The sequence below is a fragment of the Hydra viridissima genome, unplaced genomic scaffold (assembly GCF_058129835.1).
Source record: "Hydra viridissima isolate aposymbiotic clone 2 unplaced genomic scaffold, HvirCarnegie_v1 scaffold_3, whole genome shotgun sequence".
Classification (NCBI taxonomy): Eukaryota; Metazoa; Cnidaria; class Hydrozoa; order Anthoathecata; family Hydridae; genus Hydra; species Hydra viridissima.
Window position 1 is genome coordinate 796,727 of NW_028324302.1, and position 16,335 is coordinate 813,061.

General features: G+C 30.9%; 1 protein-coding gene across 1 annotated transcript; it reads left to right on the forward strand.

Annotated features, from left to right (window-relative positions):
* Positions 1–1,282: 1,282 nt before the first annotated feature.
* LOC149890512 (uncharacterized) lies at positions 1,283–13,403 on the forward strand. Its single transcript, XM_090081081.1, has 5 exons — positions 1,283–2,602; positions 6,266–6,344; positions 6,507–6,556; positions 13,230–13,345; positions 13,389–13,403. The coding sequence occupies exons 1-5, from the start codon at positions 1,600–1,602 to the stop codon at positions 13,401–13,403; spliced, it is 1,263 nt and encodes a 420-aa protein (XP_089937207.1). The 5' UTR covers positions 1,283–1,599.
* The last annotated feature ends 2,932 nt before the right edge of the window (positions 13,404–16,335 follow it).

Genomic DNA, 16,335 nt, shown 5'->3' on the forward strand with positions numbered 1-16,335 from the left:
TTCCACATCTTTCCTGAGCTGTTCTGTTTTTCTCCTCTTTGAACGTTCACTAGAATCGACAAAATTTGATTTCTTGATAACAAATTTTGATCAGCTAAGTCCATTTTTTCATTGAAATAAATGCTAAAACTGTTAATTCCATAAGTAAAGTATTATGTTTTGTCTTTAAATTGCTAAAATAAATTTAAAGACAAAACATAATACTTTACTTATGGAATAAACAGTTTGCAGCACCTGTTTTAAAACAAAATCAAAACTATTTTCCATTTTAATTGCTCGAAATATGCAAAAATTCAAGCCTTTGTTGATTTTCTCTACTAAACATATTCAAGCCTTCGTTCATTTTCTCTACTAAACTTATTCACTCTCAGTAAAATATCATTTATAGAGCATCATTTTTTCATTTTCTTATTTTGAATTGGTTTCAGTAATATTGATTCGCTAATTAATTTCTAGCATTTCATAATTCATTGCAGAGTGTTTAAATTCGATCTTCAATGGATAGCAGCTGTCTTAAATCTTCATGTGAATATCATATGTTTGATGATTTTCTTGTTTCCCTTTCAATGCATCAATACTTAACTCTTTTATCGTGCACCTAGTGTGTACGGTTTCAAAATAGTTATATAGTATAACAATGCATAGTTCTTGGTTAGTTGTCAAAGTTTGATAATCTTGCAAAGGCTGAGGAATTGGAAATGATATAATAAATGATCCGAATAGTATGCTTTAATTTTTCCCAACAAAAAAAAAAATTTAAAACAATATCGGTTATGTGAAGTTTTGATGAAGGAAACTCTGGTTATCAAAAGTTTTTAAGAACTAAGATGAGATCAAGATAAATAATTTAAAAACAAAACTTATTTTGTTTTTCGAAACCTTTCTATATCAAAACTAAACACTACCAAATACTCAAACTGCCTAAAAATATTGAACACATTGCCACATTGCATAACTCATGTGTAACAACTGCATTGAATCATATAAATATTCGATATTCCTTTTAACAATGCATGTAATTTTTTTCAATATTGTTTTGCAGAATTTCTAAAGAAACCAACTTATGTAGAAATCTTCGAACATCCTGGAAAAAAATATTTTGATGTTTTTAAACAATCCATTTAATTTGCTTATTTATTGAGCAGCGATAAGTAAACGTTCATAGAGAAGTAAGCCACTTTTGCTGCAAATTACATTTTACAATTTAAATTTTTAAGAAATTAATCTGGTTTCCTTAAGGGGCAACTACCCTCAAAATTTTTCAAAAATTGGATTTTTTTTTCTCTAATAATTGTTGACCAAAATTTTATGTAGATTTTGAATCTGCAAAAAAAATTATAGATTTCTTAATAAGTTTTTGTTTAATTTATGTTTTTGTGAACTCAAGTGAAAAATATTTGCATAGCAACGCGTTGCTATGGGGGTGAATATTTTGTTGGTGAACTTATCCTGGAGAACTGTTTCAAATATATGTTTTGATTTAAATCATCTTTGCTAAATAATATTCTGTTCCTTATTATATTCAAACATAGGCTATTTACAATTACGATTTTATCAAGTTATTAAAGCTAATTTATCCAACAGCAGAAACACATAAAAATGAGTGATAGAGTAAAGCAGAGAACAAAATACCACAAAAAAAGAAGAGTATTTAATGTGCAGAAAAATAAAAATGCATGTAATGTAAGTGGATGTGAGTTAAATCACAGTAATATTTTAGGCGCATCTGCTAAGAAAGTTAAATTCATTACAAATGTACCAAGTAAAAACATTAAAAAAATTAGTGGTTACAGAATTATAGACACTGAAATTTTATCTAAAGTTCTTTCATTGTTAATGTGTCCTCAATGTGAAAACTATGCACTGTACCTAGGTGATCACCATGAAAAAAAGAAAGGTCTAGCATCGTTTCTTTATTTGAAGTGTACTACACCATCTTGTGATTATAAACATGAATTTTACACATCAGATAATTGTGATAAAGGGTTTGATATTAACTACAGGACAATTTATGCAATGAGAGTATTAGGACATGGTCATACTGGAATTGAAAAATTTACTCAGCTCATGAATATGCCTAAACCCATGACACCCAAAAACTATACAAAAATAACAACAAAAATAAAAAACATTTATAAAGCTAAGTCTTCTTCCGTATACAAACCTGGACCAGGAATTCCTGTTGATATTATTCACAAAATCAAGCCAATATATGCTGATTTAAGTAAAGATTCTGAATTAGTAAAGTGTCTGCATGGAAAAACCCAGAATTGCAATGAGAGTTTTAATAATTTAATATGGAAAAGATTACCAAAAAGTAATTATGTTGGTTTAGCCAGTTTAGAGTTCGGAGTGTATGATGCTGTTGCAAATTATAACATTGGTATGAAGTCTGTTATTTTGATTTATGAAAAACTAAATATGAAACCAGGACATTTTACTTTAGCTGGTTGCAGACTCATAAACAAAAAACGAATAAATCTATCATCATTTAAATCGAGTGAAAGTTTTAAGATTAAACGAAAGTTGTTACGTTGTCAACGATTTTCAAAGAATGATAACCAAAATTCAATGGAAAAGTCCAGGGAATATTATGAATCTGGTAGTTTTTAAAATATTCTTTTAAAAAGTAAGTTTTTAAAAGGTAAATTTATGAAATGAACAATAATTTATGATTTTATTTTTTGTTTTGCGTTTTCTGAGAATTTGCTTTTTAAACACGCCGGTAAAAAAATCTTGAAAAGTATACATGCTATCATGATGAATTTTTCAGGAATTGTTCATTTTGCCAATATTTATGATATGATCGGAGTAGAATTTCTTATATGACTTAAGATTTTGAGTTATTAAGTTTTTTTCTTTGCATTTTGACCTTTTTTTGAAAAACCTAATTTGTCTGTAGCCTTTTATGGAAAAACAAAATTTATTCAAAAATCTGCTTCGTTCATATCACAAATTTAGATATTTAGAACAGTTCTGCAAAACTTCATTGACACTCCTTTATTACAAGTCTTTATTTTCTTTACGGCGTAAACACAGTTTTTGTGGTATTTTCAGCTGTTTTTTTGGCTACCATAGCAACGAGCTACCATTTTATTTTATTTTTGGTATTTTTAATGTCAGTATAATATTTCCTATGTGATTAAAGAGAAAGTTACTTTATATGTGTAGTTTTAAAATTTGAGGGTAGTTGCCCCTTAAAATTTGGCCGCTGTTCTGCATTGTTTAACATTTAACAAAAAATTATTAAAAGTAGCTATACGATTTTACAAACAGTTATTCGAATATTCGGATATATATCTAATTATTTCTAAACATTTATTTTCCAAAAACTCTCTCCATTCTCCATATACCATATTTTGTAGGCTCGACAAAGAACTGGTGCGTAGTAGTTGTCGTTCGTGAAATAAGCAGTAATTTTTAATCATTCAATTTGTTTTTTCTAGATTTTCTTTCAAGTAACATTTGTAGGGTTTATATCTTAATTTTGACGTTTTCGTATAAGGTTCGCAGTTATTTATATTTATATTATCGTTAATTTGAGAGAGTCATTAACTTTAAGTTTGGAAGTTATATAATAATTTCATTTGCGGAAGTAACTTAAGCAGCAACGATATGAAAAGATAAAATTTTCTCAATTAACACTATCATAGAAGAATTTGCTTAAAATTATATTTACATAAGACATAGTTTTAACTTTTTATTTGTCGTTAAATATAAAATGCTTCACTTTTTTAAACTTTATTACCACGCAACTTAAAAGCAATTTTCCGAAGTTGATAATGTTTCCTGGTGACAAACTAGCATTCTGCCGAAAAGTCATCTTCTTTGGGAAGTGTAAGCCATTAACAAATTCGTCCAAAGACCCTTTTTAAGATTGTTCTATTTCCACCTCCAGTGGCTTCTGCTTAAATATTAACGCCAAAGGAAGAACTTTTTTTTTTGAGGCCACGGCCTATCGTGAGGCAGAAGCCACTAGCAGCCACCATCAGAAGATATATTGAAAGCAAGATAAACTGGAGGTCCCTTCCAGTGGTTGTACCGCCGAACTATCGGCGTCCGCAAAACTGAATGTGTTATACCATGGACCTAAAAGAGATGGAAGTGCAACCTATTGTTTTACATCAAAGAGACCGCAGAAATCAGCGAAGCATGCTTGTTTCCGACAAACTCTAAATTTTCACCTATCAACAAAAAAAACTACTAAAATGGCTGCCCACATAATTTAAACAGAAACTCTGATCACTTGGTATTAGTTTAAACTTTTATATCATTTGTTTAATAAGACTGTTCACGATAACGTAAGTATTTCACGCGTTGACAAATATAAAATAAATTACACCAAGGTAAAGGAAATAAGTTGATAAACATTTGTAAATTTGGGAACATTTTTCGTGTAAGCAAAGTTCCGTCAATCATAAAATAGACCTGTAAGGATAATTTTAAAATGACTAAAAAAAATGTATAGCGAAATATAAAAAAGCTTAAATAAAACTTTTTATCAAGATCTGGTTTCATTCAACTCCTTGGTCTTTCATTCACCAGCCTTACTTTCGTGTATTTTTTTAGTATTTTTTTCGACATGTTGCCATTTTTTGCCTCGACTACTCTATAAGCTCCATAATATATATTCCTTTATTCATTATTTTTTTTAGTAGGGGGATTTCCTAATGGGAATTTTTAAAATTCCTTTGATAATGCAAAACCTTTTAAAAAATTATTCAAACTTATAATTTTCTTGCAAAATGTCGCCAGATATTACATGTTTTTATTTTTCATATTTCATATATCAATTTCATTTGTCATAAAAAGCACATACAACCCATTTGTTTTCAATCATATTATGTTGATGTTAAATAGTTTGTTATTCTTGCGATTTGCCACAAATTGGCTTTGCTAAATTCTTTAAAACTAGGACACATTATTTTTTTCTTTATAGCATTTATATTGATTTTATGTTATTATAAACTAAGCTTAAAACTTGGTTCTATTGCTGTAATCTTTAATAACTAAAAGGAAGCTGATGTGACTGGTTAGACGAGACCAAATATTTTCGACGAATCCGACAGACTTTAATATAATTTAATTTCTATTGTTTAAAACAAAAGATTTGTAACAATGCGCAACGAGCATGGTTCGCCAAAAATACAATAGGTTGCATGTCCATCTCTTTAATGTCCATGGTTTTATAATTTGTTAATGGCCGTCAAAAAAGTCTTATTAAATTTATATCTTCCCAGTAAGTTTACTTTTTTCCATTTGTAATCTTTTCTTCGGTAGAATAAATATATCTTTCCAGTAAGATGTTAAGGGGTTATTTTCCGGTATTCAAACTTCCAGTTCAAGGAAGTGTAATAAATTTATGTAAATTTTATTTATATGTAAAATTTTCGATATATGTCATGCTAATGGCAAAAGACATCGCACTATGTCAGAACGAGGTTGGTTAGACAACGTCGTTTTGACGTCGTTATCGCGACGTTATAACAATGTAGTAACAAGTTGGTTGACATTGGCGATGAAAACTTAACGTAAACCCGAGGTCGGTTTGACATCGCTTGCCCACTGGGGAACTCTTTACTAACAATACACACATACACAACATATCAAGTTTATTCTTAGAGATATCCGTAATTTTTTTATCTAAGGGCTTTAATCATAACATCAGTGTTACTTTAAATGTAACAAACTGTTACACAGACAGATCGTTTTCAATAGACATTCCAATAAATTGCTCTTACCGAAATAGCAAAAACATAATATGGAGTCAAGTTAAACCTTATCGGGAAAAGATAATATGTTCAAACAGCAAGTTAACAAAATTACAAATAAACAACAATACCTTGACAGGTAATCTAGTTTGCGTTTAGTTATTTTTTGTTAATTGGGTAGTTGATTTCATTTAATCATTTTTTGTCAGTTTGTTTAAACCAATTTTTTCTTAAGTTTATATGAAATATTTACATCAGCGCCGTATTAAGTTAAATCAATATAAAGATGAAGTCCCTGATGGAGTTTAAAGTATTTTACGATTATTTAATTTTTATGGGTTTAAGAGAAACCTAAAATCTATTTTTTCAGAATTCCTTTAGTGCAAAATATTTCGATACATCTTAAAAGATGATCTAAACAAAATTTACAGCAAGGATTTAAACTGAATGTATAAAAAAATGCACTTTGTTAAAATAAACCTTAAAGAGAAAATAATTTCATTGATCTGCGCTCAGAATTATATGAATAAAATATACTAGTTTTTTTTTTCCAGAAAGTTATGGCCGAGGTATATACTGGGACAAAAGTTGCTCTTGCATTTATGTTTGTATGAGTCAACATGTTGTCAGCAGGTAGGTCATTATTTGCTTATCTAACTATACTTGAATTAACTTTTTTAAAATGCATACTAAAATACTAGCTCAATGACACAGCTACCCACATTTTCTTTAAAACAAATGCAATTTAAGGATTTTGATTATTAAATTTATTTTTCCCCTGAAATTTTTCAACAGTATGAAAGCTGCGTGCTATTACTCGAACAATGATGGCGAATTATGGACAGGTAAATTGTATTTATCTAATAAAAGTGAGTTAGAAAACTTGTTAAACAACAGTTTAACAATTTTTTTCGCTTGATTTGATTAAATCTTTTCACATTGACTTCCTGACTGTATGTAAGAAGAATTACACAGGGTAACATTTTTGTTAATTTTAGTCAAAAAAAAAAAAAAAATTTTATTTCAAGAGGAAATTAAGTTTATTCTTTAAACTAGTCTTGCTTTTAGAAAAAATCTTAATTGAAGTTATCTGATTTAAAAGATTGCTTAGATTGATTAGGCTACTTATACTTTTTCATTCGGCAACTAGTGAAGTGACTTAAGAGGATATTGCAACTTGTCGGGTAAACTCGCATTCTTGCCCTCTCATTCCTAACTGAAAACATAAATTTAATTACGAAATTAACAGATTTATCAAAAGTTGGTGTGCACGAATCTCCTTTGAAAATTTTGATAGAAGTTAATCATTTAATGATAAATGCCCTCAGCAGGTTTTACGTAAACGTAGTTTAGGTTATTGTTTAGGTGAATTTACCACCCTCATAAAAAAGTATAGATTAAAATAAAATAACGAGTAGAATTATTTTTTTTCAGTTTTTTAATAAGGAACATAATTTCAAACAAGCTCTCATACAAGATAAAAACCGTGTTATTTATTTTAATTGAAACCATCAGTGGCGTTTATTGTAATATTTAAAGCCTAAAGTTTGTAAGTGTGTATGAATGAGGGTATGTTTTTTATACAAATACACAGATTCGATTGGAACTGCGCAGAATTTTGCACAGCCCTCTCATTTTTCCAGTGGATGGTCATAGGCTACTTTTCATCCCAAAATTTTGACCCTAAGGATACCTTATTTACTATATCCTGTTTACTAAACAGGGTACCCCAAGGAGGCAGAATTTTATCAAGTTTCTTACCAAAAGTTGTTCACGAGGGTAGTTTTGTATAACAAAATTTTTACGGTAGTGTGTTGCTACCCTAGGTTGCCCTGATTATTCTCTGATTATACCCTGGTTACAACCTGATTATACTATGATTCTGCCCTGATTTTTTGCACAGGGTACCCCATGGAGGCAAAATCTCACAAAGTATCTTTAGCAAATGTTGTTCACCATGGTTAATTTCTTTAGCAAAAGTTGCACGATTTCGTGGACTTTTACTTGGGTACCCATATTTTGCCCTTATTCTGCCCTGATTTACTAAATTGGGTACTCCAAGTAGGCAAAATTTCACTAAGTATACTAATCAAATGTTGTTCTTCGTGGTGAGTTTGTATAACAAAATTTTAAAACTTTACTATATCAGTTAGAGATGCGTTTGTCGCTATGTATTCATATTTTATGGAACAAAACCACACTTTACTATCTCAATGTTATTTGTTGGAAACTGAAAATACAAAATTTTAACACTGCACTTTATTAATTAGAGATGCCTTTGAAGCTATGTAATTACGCATTTTGAAACTAAACTACACTTTGAAAATTTAATGTTAGTTTTTGGTAACCCAAACTTAGTTCTCAAAAAATAACTAGTGTTGTTACGACTTTGAAATTATTCGCCTGTCGACTAAATCGATTTATGTATTTTCAAAAGTCGACTAAAATCGATTAATACATTTTTAAAATTGACTAAGTCGACTAAAAGTCGATTTAGTCGAAATATTTGAATAAAAAATATTATTATAATCATATACTTTAATGTTGCTTGACAATTAATCTTTTAGACGCAATGAAAAAGCTAGAACTTTAAGAGAGTAAAAAGATAAACTTGGTGTGTGATACTGTTATAATAGCACATGTTGGTGTTGTATCAAGAGCGTTTCCTTTTTTCAATTTTAAATCATCTTATCTATTAGATGAATTAAAATCAAATAAACGAACAAAATAAAACAGAAATTACAATCACAAAGTTAAAAAAAAAAAAAAAATAGATGAGCATTATATGTCATTTTTCACAACAGTTAAACCAAATAATTAACAAAAAATTATATTAAATAAAAACAGGTCGGGGCAGATGGGGCGGCTAAACTTTTTTGGAGGTGGCAGATTTGCAAAACGTAATCCGTAATTGAATACCATAACACATTACTTAACATTTTGTTTTAAAAGCATCAACTGGTAACTGTAAAAGCATCAACTGGTGACTATAATGAAACATTAATGAAGTGGTGCTACATACAGTAAGCCTAGAGTTAAGTTTATGTAATAGGTTCAATGGTCAGATATTTTGGTTCAATTAAAGTATTGGTGATTGAGGTCAAAGAATTCAAATCTGCGTATGTTTGGTCTCTAGGAGTGGTCATTACCGCACAGGGGTTAATTTCAGGGTGGGTCATTGGATGTCTTGACAGTTTTATAATAAAAAAAAGCGACATTTTGTATGTTTAAATGTAGTTAAACGAGTTCGGGTATTGAAATTTGGGCTTACTTTGTCTCTAGGAGTGGGCGAGACCGCACAGGTGGTCAGGGGGTTGTAAAGACGGTGTATTTTTTGTGCGAAGACTGTACACCAGCGTGTACAACAGGGGCATATGATACCAGTTGTACAGGCTGGTGTACAATTGTGCAGTCTCCAGGTTATAGTGATACAGCTTGTTAGGGTCCACTTTCTCGTTGCTGGAGAGGATACAGAGGGTAATGTAAAACCTCTTCATCAGCTCTTTATCAACACCTAAAATCTCTTCTGACTTTTGGTATCCCCTAAAAAACCTCCTAGCAGTATTGCTATTATTGGAGTTTCCAGATCCTCCTGACTTTGGAACATCAAAACTAATACCAAGACCAACCCTCAGCGCAACTTGAATCTGCTTTTTTTTTTTTAGTTTTAGCAGTTCCTTATTTCCTTCCTTAGCCTGCCACTTCTTAAAATTTAACATAGCCTGTTGGCTATGTGAAGGAAGCACTCCGTGCTTCTTATCCACAAACGAAAGGTGGATAGGGCATGTTAAATCTAATATCTGAAAGATCTTCCATAATTCTATAAACCTTCTCCAGGTCATTCAGGTTAGAGCTGCTCAGGCAGCAGATGCTGCAACTAGCAGTTGCGTCAATTACTGCACTAAGAATGATGGAAACTTTTTCATCAACCATGATCTCCTCCAGCTCATGGTAGATCATGAATCTATCCAACCTTGAAGGGAGAGCATAGAACTCCTTGAAAATGTTACACTCCTCCACCACGACATCTTTGCTCTCCTTTATGTATTGAAACCTGATTGGCCTGCAATAGAGTGTGGAGGTGGGTTTTAGGTTTGTCCAGACAACGTCATCCTCCATGCTCCAAATCTGTAGGGGAACCAGGCAAGTGAGGAACGAGGACTCTTTTAGTGCTATGTTGGCTAGCTCAACATTCTCAGATACTATCTGTTTATTATCTGTTTTTAATCTCTTTAAAAACAAATTATAACTACAATATATTTGATTTACCTCCTTCATTAACCTCCATCTTCTCCTCTGTCTCCAGCTCTTCCAGCAACCAGTAACAATTGCCCATAAAAAACTTCTCCCTCTTCCTTTCAGATTTGGTCCAGCGACGATTGAACCTCTTCAGTCAAACCTTGGCAACCTCTTGCCCAGGTCCAATGCCCTCCAATATCATGGTTTTGGGGAGTTTTTCTCACCCATAGCCCACTGTTGCATGACTAAATCTTTATAAATAATTCATATTTACAAGATAAACTACTTATAAAGTTTTTTCTTTACTCATTGGTCAACATCATATCAATATGAAAGATTGATAAAATTAAATTAAGTGAAAAAATAGAAATAAGGATGAAAGGATTATTAACCGGCTAAATCGACTTTTAGTCGATTAGTAGAAATCTCATAGTCGATTAAATCGACTATTCGATTTTTCAAAGTCGACTAATTTCGACTTTCGACTAGTTGACTTTTAGTCGATTTAGTCGAAGTCGATAACAACACTAGAAATAACGCTTTATATTTATTATTATATTTTTTGGAAAACTTTTGTGTCATACTAACCTTCAAAGAGTCAATATAAACTTTTGTTTTTGATACAATGCCTCCTAAAAAAAGATTTCTAAAAGGAAGACCCATTTCCGCTTCAAGAAAAATGTTTGCTTCTAGAGCAATTGAACCAGATAAGGATAGAGCAAAGAAGTTAGCTAGAGAATGGGATCATGCTTCAATAGTAAGGGTAAATGAAATTGTTTCAGAAAAGGAAAGCAGACTTAAAAGAATGAGTGATCATTCTTCAACCGCCAGGGCAAATGAGACTTCCGAAGAGAGACGATCTTGGCTTACAGCTGTCAAAGAAATAGCTGTTTTGAGAAGATCAATTCTGAATCAAAGCAACCTAAAAAAGATTTATTTTCCTGTCACCCATCTTAATTTTATTAAAAAAGTTTAAACATTCAGATTGAAAAAATCATTACTCTTTAAGCTCACTGTGAAGCTTAAAAGTTTAACAATGAGCCTTCTGGTCTTTGCTGCTCAAATGGAAAAGTGAATTCGCCACCTCTTTTCTTATCACCAGAGTCTCCCGAGGAAACATTAGAAGCTAGAACTACTGCCTTAAAGTAGCTCACTTGAGGGCAAAGAATAACTTTGAAAAGCGTAACATGATCATCCAGAAAAAATACAACATACTCTGAAGGGGTCGGTAGATCAACCCAAGTTATGAAATGGGACCAGGCTATGTCTCAAGAACCTTCTGCCAAACCTGATTGAAGCAACTATCCTTTCTGGGAATGCAAGAGAGGATGTTGTTTTTATACCCAGGATTCCTCTTATTCCAAGTGATCTTCCGTTTAACTTTAAACGGCTTCAGTTCCCATTTTGTTTGGCTTTTGCTTTGTCCATCAACAAATCTCAATCCCAGCCTTTGAAAGAAACACCAATACATTTGCAAGATTGTTGTTATGCTCATGTACAATTCCATGAAGCTTGTTCTAGGGTTGGATCTCTAAATGATATATCGATCTAGGCTCCGGAGAGAAAAACTGAAAATGTTGTCTACAAACAAGTTTTGGTATGAGAAATGAATGAGACAGTTTTATTTTAATTTGCTTTAGTGTTGAAAAGAATATTCTACGAATTCATTTTTATTGAACTTAGCTTTATTTAAAGAAATCTTTGCGCTAATACTATTTGATTATTAAATGTGAAAAAGATAAGGAAAATGCTTAAGTGTGACTTTTCTATTCAATTTTTTGGAAAATGATATTTTTATCACTATACTTGCCGGGTAATGACTAGCAAGTATAGTGATAATAACATCCTTAGACACTGTATTTCAGCTTTTTACAAACTGATAATATTTACATTTTTATAGACCTGAGTTCGGTTGCATATATATTAAACCGTGTGTTGCATTCTTTATATATATTTTTTACTCATCTTTGATACCTAGCAACTGTAGTATTACAAAAGTCGCAAGCATAATTTTTTTAACATCTTCGGAGTTCGTGGAGAAAAATAAAAAGTAATTGCTTTATTCATTATAGATGTCCATTTAACAATAGATTATCGTATATAGTTGCTGCTTATGAAAGGGAATGGTTCTAATTTGAAATCACTCAAAAAAAATTTCAGTAATAACATATTCGGCTATTGACAGCGCAATTAAAATCAAATTTCTGAAAAAGACAAATTTACTCATATAAAAATTCTAACAAGGAAGCGCTGAAAAATATACGTTATTTTAATATCAAGGTATACAAAGATACCGTTTGTGCAAAAAAATCACACAACACCAAGACAAGCTACGGAGTTAATTTTATGGCACTGGTAATAATTAATTAAAATGCAATTTCAGTTTCACTTGTTAGTCCAAATAAGCGTAACGTAAATCGTTTGGAAAAAATTTTCAAAAAAATCTACCAGTGTTTTTCAAAATGTCAATTTTGTGTACGACAAGATGATTTGTAAAGATAATTTATAGTACACGAACACAATACAAAAAAAGCAATTTATTTGGTAAGAAGAAGTCGAACTCAGTTTCAAATTTTCCTATAATTTTTAAGCAATAATCTTTGGCAAAAAAATGTTTTTGGCCATTTCCTCCAGCTAAATGCTTTAATAAATTCTATTCATCCTTTTTAAAATTGTTACACAGCTGATCAGTTGGGTTTTTGTCTTTTGTTTTAATATGACGAAAAACTGTTTATCACTCTGTGTATGAATTAATCCTCTCCATGGTTGCATGTGTTCGTCATCGTACTTGTTAAAGCATGGTTTCAAATTTAATACCTCAATAGACCAATATATAAAATTGAGATATTATGAGAAGAGTTTACCATATTTAATTTCACTTGAAACATGCCCGCTGATTACTATGCTTTTTTAAGCAGTTCTTTTAAAAAATTTTTTACTAAATTTTCTCATTTTTTTTGTTTGCATGAATCATTATTTAATCTTGCTTTTTAATTTACAACGAAGTCAAAGATTTTATTCCAATTTTTAAAATTATTCATTTAAACATTCAAAAGAGATTAAGTAATTTATTAAAAGCACTTAATAAATCACTTAACTTTAATTTAACTGCCGTCTCGATGTTACCGTTTCCGTAATAAACTGGCAACACCCATTATTTTTAATGTAACAGCAACAACTTCCATCGTCACATTCTCGTTTAAATTTCTTTTAAATTTGAAAGGAGTTTTTGGTAAATCATTTTGGTAAAATTAACTTCATGCATTTGCATTATCATAGGTTTGGACGTCTGCATTGGGTCTGTTGTTGGTCATACTTCTAAAAGGAACCTTTACGCAATTCACAGATCTCGAAAGAGCTATCTAATGTTTGACAACAATTATAAGAAATGGTTTGTACTAAACAATAACGATTTTGCCGAAATCTTGAATAATGTAGATTTTAATGCTTTAAAGAACTTAGAAGAAGATCGCGATCAAGTTTTCAACCTCGGAAACAGAGAATGGAAAGGCGGGTTTGTTACTGATTTATTTCTTTTCATTTACATAGTATGAATTGGTTATTTAGTCAAGGGAAAAAATATATATATTTATACATATTAGTTCAATTTGAAAAGAACTTTTTTCCGGATTTGATTGAAATATTTAAAGATATATTTATTTGTTCACTAAAACTGTTATTTTAGTTAATTCGCATTTCTCATAACACTCTAGGAAAGGCTGTTGGTTTATTTTTTCGAAATGTTTCTGGCGATCCCTGGATTCAAAGAGTTAGGTGGAATATTTAGAGTGGGAATTTTTTGGATTGAATAAAACTTTTGACCCGAAAGAAAGTGAGAATCAAGAAATCAACACCAGTAGCATTAAAATATTTAAGGGGGTCAACACTGATAACTAAAAAAAGAAAAAAAAAAAAGTTTCAATTCAAAAGGCTGTTTGAAAATCTTTTAAACCAAATGAAACGTCATCACATTTTGATCAAAGATTCTGGTAGGAATTCAAAAAATGTTCGTCGTTTGGGACGAAATTACTAATATTTATCAGATTTTGACTATTATGTTTTTAATAAAGCTTTTTTAATAAACTTCGTTGTAAAAGTTTCTACTTTTTCATGGTTGATAAAAAAAAAAGGAATTTTTTCAATCGCTTTGTAGAGGTTTATGATACTTTTTTTTTTCGCTTGTTTTTGAAAACCAACTGTTTGGTTTTTGTTACCAACTACAACGTCTTTCAGCTAATTGCTTAAATGTCCTATTAAGAAAATGAGGGCTGTTGTTGCGCAGCTACTAATCTTAGTAATCTTATCCCTTATTAACATAAAGTGAAGAAAAGAGCACTTTTTAATTTTATTTTATTTTGGAATGGGGTGGAGAATGGACATAGTTGCCATACTATACCCTCAATGGGCAGTACAAATGACAACTTATGTTTTTTGTAATGTCTTTATCACTTTTAACTCAATTATTTTTACAAAATTATTAGTTATTTCTAATGCGTTAGCCGTGTCTTAAAAGTGATTTATTAGAAATTTATTTTCCTAATCCTTGGTCTCCCACTAAATATTGGTTTATTGCTAAGGCTGGTTAATGTGGAGGCGCAGTGATTAGCATTTATTCAATGCATTTTCAAGTCTACATCTAAGATTTGTCTTTTTAATGAATAATTGGTTCGTTCATCATCTCTACCATATTTTCTATAAACTCATCAGCATGTAAGTAACTTTTTCGAAATGCTTCAGGCAGCCCTTAATAATGTCTTTTACAGTTCCGTTAAGTTATATGGTTTTTCTTACCCTTCAAAGCATCTGTTTTTATCGTCCCTGTACTTATCGCGCATCTTGTTACGTATTTTGGAGATAGAGAAAACATCGCTAAAATCCAAACATCTCCGATTGGAAAGAGGTGGTATGGCTGAGAGTGATTATTCATTTATGCTAGAATGCATTTCAAACAATTTTTATCACCGCAAAATACTCAAGGTTATGTTCATAATACGTCGGTTAACGTAGAATCCATATAAATTTAGACCTTTTGCAGTGTAAAAATTGCTTTAACGGTAAAAAAAGTCAACTCAGTTCACAAGGGGACTCTTACAACTAATGAACAGCTGAGTAAACAAGATCAATACACAATCGTTATTGATGCTGGTAAAATAAAATTATCTAGTTTTGAACCATACTCAAATTTCTTGAAGAAGGCTGTTAATGTTTAGATTCGTTAAACTTTTTATTTTTTGAGACCTTATAAGACGTGAAGCCATTGATCTCTTGTTCCATAGTTAGGCCGCGATGTTAAGTGCTTGGGAAATTATTTGATCTGGCTTGCAACTCGAAGGAAAAATCAGATCATCTTAGCCATATTCCAACTAAAGGATCCAAATTATATCGTATAAATTATTTATATTAGTTAAATATAACCGTTTAAGAAGACGAACACGTGGATAAAAATTTTTTGAAAGCAAATATTTGTACTTTGTTGGAACATTTTATGTGCAAAAACAATTGCAATTTGAAAAAGTTAATTCAAAAAAACTGAAAACTAATTTGAGCTTAAATATTTAAAAGCAGCAAAAAGCTGAAAAATTAATTCTTGTTTTACAATACACAAACTTTAGTAAAGTACAAATGTTTCAAAAACTTTATCATAAAATCAATATGTAAACTTTATGATGTTTATCGCAGTCACTTATAAAATAACGGATCAGGGCGCTGAAAACTTCATGTCTCACATGAGTACGTTTTTAGAATGTTTAAAGTATCAATATTAACGGACATCAGACATTGGTTTAATAAAACCAATAAATTTGTTTTATAAAATTAGCAATCATTAATATACATAAAGTTGTTGCTTTCTGACGAACTATTTTAGAAGGAAGTGTCGCGTTATGATTTGTTACATTATTTCCAGTTACTGTTTAATGTAATCTTAAACTAAAAATGATGCCCTAAAAAATATGACGTTTTTTATTTCCTTTAGAGAAACAAGAAATAGTAAATTATACAAAAGCCAATACTCTTAACAAATTAGCCGCTGCCCCCATTTTCTTCTCGGCAAAGATCCCGGCAAACCCAAAGTAGTTACAGCATTTTAAATAATATTACTAGAGCAGCTATGCCTATTACTTTTCAACTTTTTTGGAATAAAATGATTGTCAGGGCCAGCTTTCAAAAATTGGGGGCCCGGTGCAAAAAAAGTATTTAGACCCTTTGTTGCAAAACATACGAGTAGCATAAAGCCTGCTTGCACGGCATCCACTTATAATATAATGAAGCCAACTTTTTTTGCCTATCACAGAAGTAAAGTTCAATTATTCGCAAACTTCTTGTTCAATATACAGTAACTCCAAATTGGATAAACGTTCTTAACTCATGTTCGAACGCAAATGTT